The 4,116-nt window shown below is 32.5% G+C and overlaps 1 protein-coding gene and 1 pseudogene across 1 annotated transcript in view; both read left to right on the forward strand.

Annotated features, from left to right (window-relative positions):
* Positions 1-1,129, forward strand: part of LOC111456327 — a 3,139-nt pseudogene extending 2,010 nt beyond the window's left edge.
* A 2,246-nt stretch (positions 1,130-3,375) lies between these two features.
* Positions 3,376-4,116, forward strand: part of LOC111456281 (aspartyl protease family protein At5g10770) — a 3,243-nt gene continuing 2,502 nt past the window's right edge. Inside the window, exon 1 of the mRNA XM_023098107.1 lies at positions 3,376-3,628. Within this exon, the coding sequence (XP_022953875.1) occupies positions 3,448-3,628 (181 nt within the window). The 5' untranslated portion in view covers positions 3,376-3,447. The remainder of the gene's footprint in view (positions 3,629-4,116) is intronic.

Genomic DNA, 4,116 nt, shown 5'->3' on the forward strand with positions numbered 1-4,116 from the left:
CATTAAATTATGAAAAAAAAAAAAAAAAAATGCAATTTAAAGCTTAAAAGATTCAAGTCGCAATCTCCTTGAACGTAGGATCCCTATTCCTACTTGGATCAAGTTTAGTATCCAAATGATGGGACTCCACACCAACTATATTAGTTTTAATATCTTATTAGACCCCACATTCATTCTCTCATTAATCCTTCAAAATCAAGATTTGATGATTAGGGGTTTTGGAGATCAATTCTACAGTTACCTTCCCATCTTGCATTTTCATTTCATTTTCCATCTCTATGCAAATTTTATGATTTATTCTATTTGAATACAAATTACTTTATTCATGAGTTTATAAGCATGGACTACATCTCCATTGGTACGAGACCTTTTGAAAAAACCAAAAGTAAAGCTAGAGAGTTTATGCTCAAAGTGAACAATATTATATTATTGTGGAGAGTAGTTTATAGATTGTTCTGTATTTGTTGGCCCACTAAATTGGTTGGAACTAGAAAGGTATCTTCTTCCCAATAGCTAGCGTGAGGACTTTGGACCAGGTAAACGAAGATCATGATCCTCTTAATAAAAATTGCGACAAACACGAAGAATCTCAATCTCATTGCAATGACGAAGCTCAGGATCCCGAAACAGTCCTTCCCTCACTCTCTTATCGTCGAAAGGCTTTGTTTGAGCACTTAGAACCCACGAAAAACATCAACGGGCAAGAACCTTCAGCTGAGTCCCTACTCCCTCCACCCGATTTCGACGCCACCGCTTATCCTGAGGGTGGCTAATAGGGAAGAAGCGCGAACTTGTCAATGCCGACATTGTCGAGAGCATGCAGAGGATTGCCATACTGGAAATGAACAGAAAGGTTGATGTCGTAATTTTACTATTAATCAATGCGGGCGAGCCTCTCTGATAAACATTGTCGTTGTTGTTGTAATTGTAGGATCGGAAAATCGGCAGGCTGAACGATCAGCTCGCCGAGGCTGCTCGCTGCTTGGAATATCTTCAACTTCAGCTTGTACTAGAAAAGAGCAAAAGATAAGAGGTTGAAAGAGAAAACGCAATGGTGATGAACCTTAATTATATCATTATATATTTAATTTGTTTCTTTAATATATATATTTTGTAGATTATAGTTGGATAGGAACTTAATTATGTTTAAATTAATTTATATAAAATAAATTGGCAGATTAATGGATTAAATTTTGTTTTTTTCTTCCCTCTAAATTTTAATATTTTTCCAAATTTCTTTTGCGGTGGACGGAACACTTCACGGGTTGTTATTCCAAGCAACCCCACGTGCCAATCACGTGTAGTGAAACAATGGCCGGGAAGTTAACGTCGTTAAGGAACAAACTGCTTGACAACTGTCTCCCGTCATTTAGCACAAACCAGCGTTACATCGACGTTATCTCTTACGGATTAACTCTGGCCCCACACATCGTAATTTTTCTTATCTGACTCGGTTATTGATAGAGTGAATAGATCTGCCATTTCTTGAAATCTCTCTTCTGATTCAAAATCGTGGTGTAACGTGTATCCCCTCTTGTTCCGATCATGGAATAGATGAAATAAATTAATAAATGGATTTTTGTTCAAGAATGAAATCTTTCCGATCATGGAATAGATGAAATAAATTAATAAATGGATTTTTGTTCAAGAATGAAATCTTATTGGAACTGTCTTGTCTTAATAGGTGCCCTGATTGACATCTAAGTTTTCCACTTATCCACGTGGCAAGTATTTAGTTCAAAATATTAATAATGTAAAAACTACTCCATAAAACAGAAATGGTATTGCTTGACCCGTAGGATCGGTATCTTCCAGAAGTTCGAGCAACTATATCTTCTTTGATTCTTAACAAAAACTCGTGTTTTCTGTGTCTATGGATTTAGCGTAACAAGATCTACAACTTCGTAGAAGGAAGCTCACGTTTTTTAAGTTTTGCACGTGAATTACAAACATTGAAATGAGTTTAGATGGTATATGTGTAATAGTATGATGAACGTTTTATGCACGTTTTTCAAGAAATGAATGAATTGAACTATGAATTGAATGTAAGTCAAAGTAAGACTACGTATCCATGTTAAGTTGCTATGCTATGTCTTTATTTATATTATACCGGGACGATTAGAGGTTCACCAATTAACCCCTATTCGTAAATCTGACTTGATTGTTAAGGATTAGCCAATTAATCTCTAGTTTATGATGTATGATTGCACTATGCGGAGATTATCAGGGAGTTTGCCAATTAGTTTCCTTTGAGTGAACTTGTCACGAATAGCAGAGGTCTACAATTGTACCTTTGGAGTTGGTTGGATTAACTTGATGATGATTAGTTCATGCATGTGACTATTATGCGGCTATGCAGAGGCCTCCAACCAGCGCCTAATCTTAAATTTGACTTGATTGTTAGAAGTTCGCATAATCATACAGGCTTATGATTATTAAGGAGTTTGCTAGATAATGTTCTTTTAATGAACTCACTAGCCGTAAAGGTCCACAATACTATTTTTAAGTACTACCAGAATAATAATTTAGGAGACCAAGAGATATAAATAAGACAAAAAACTAAGAACTTGAACTTCTGCAAAATTACCCTAAGTTGAGCTGTGTATAACAAACTAACCACGTGGGCTGTTGGCTATAGTATTCGAATTTAAATTTCCATTTATACTTGTATCAAAATCCTCTAAATTGAATTTCAGACCGACACGACTGTGTTTAAATGTCTTAAATTTTATGCATTTTTATTATTCCACGTCAGCAACTGTACCAGCTCGAATATAACTATATAACTTCTAAATTTTTAGACGGAATCTGAGGATAATAAATATTTTACATTAGAGGATTTGAGGAGTTAATTATAAATTAAACCAAAGAAGAAAAAAAATAGGTAATTATATATTTTTTTATTAGAAAATGACATAAGGTATGACGTCATCATTCACATGTATATGGAGACAATCATAAGACACATCAAATCCTTCAACTATTTTCATGAATATAAAAACATGAAAAACAGACAAACCTCAATTTTAACTTTTTAATCAACATTATAAATTATGGATTTGGGTTCAGATTTAAGATCATGGAAGATCTTTCTCGATTTAAGTATTAATTTCAATTTTAAATTCCAAAAATAAAAACAGAATCTATCAACTTCACATTAATTTATTCATAAGTTAAAAAATTTATTTAACATTTTTTTTTAATAAATACTTACAACATTATATTTTCTAAATATGAAAATACCGATTAATTAACATAGACTAATATTTTTTAAAATAATAATTATTTGAGTTAAATTCCCAAATATTATATGCACGTGAAAGGCCAATAATTTGCGATGGGCCCAAAACAAAGAAGCCAGCCCTTCATCTTTTGTTCCTATGCCAACCTCCAATTCCTCGTTTCCTTCAATTTTCTCTTCTCCATCTTTCCTCTCTTATCTCACTCATGGAGATTTCTAAATCACTCTGTTTTTTCCTTCTTCTTCTTCTTCTGTTCTTCGTCGACCAAGCTCGTTCGGACGCCATTAATGGAGATTCTGAGAAGCTTCATCGTCTTCTTCATCTTCAGAAACGTCCATGGAAGCAGCAGGAAGAAGCTGTTATTAACTGCATCTTTCAGAAGCCAAGTTAGTGTTCTAAAATAACCCTCTCTCTTTTTTTTTTTCTTTTTTTTTACTTTTTATTTCATGTTTTATTTGAATTATAAGCTTGATAAAATGATAAAATGTTATTAAAAATGTAATATCGAGGTATTTATCCTAATGTTATTAATATGATGTCATGACTGAAATATTTAACTTTTGTTAATATGCTTCAAATTTTAATAAAGAAATACTGGCTTGATGCATATTATTAATATTTAGTAAATTATCTCTAATGGTGAAATTCCGAAATTACCCTTGATTATTGACTTTGATGGGTTGGTAACATGTTTTTCATGGCTTACATTGAAGGTTATTTTGGTAATTAGGAAAACAAAGATTTTTCTTTTGCAAGGTTTCTACCCATCATTTTTTATTTTTATTATTTTATTTATTTAGTCCTTAAATGATTCGTAAGAAGGAACTAATTTTAGTCTTAAATTTTAATGTTTTTTTTTTTTTTTTTTTTTTTA

Source organism: Cucurbita moschata, unplaced genomic scaffold (genome assembly GCF_002738365.1).
Source record: "Cucurbita moschata cultivar Rifu unplaced genomic scaffold, Cmos_1.0 Cmo_Scf00018, whole genome shotgun sequence".
Taxonomy (NCBI): Eukaryota; Viridiplantae; Streptophyta; class Magnoliopsida; order Cucurbitales; family Cucurbitaceae; genus Cucurbita; species Cucurbita moschata.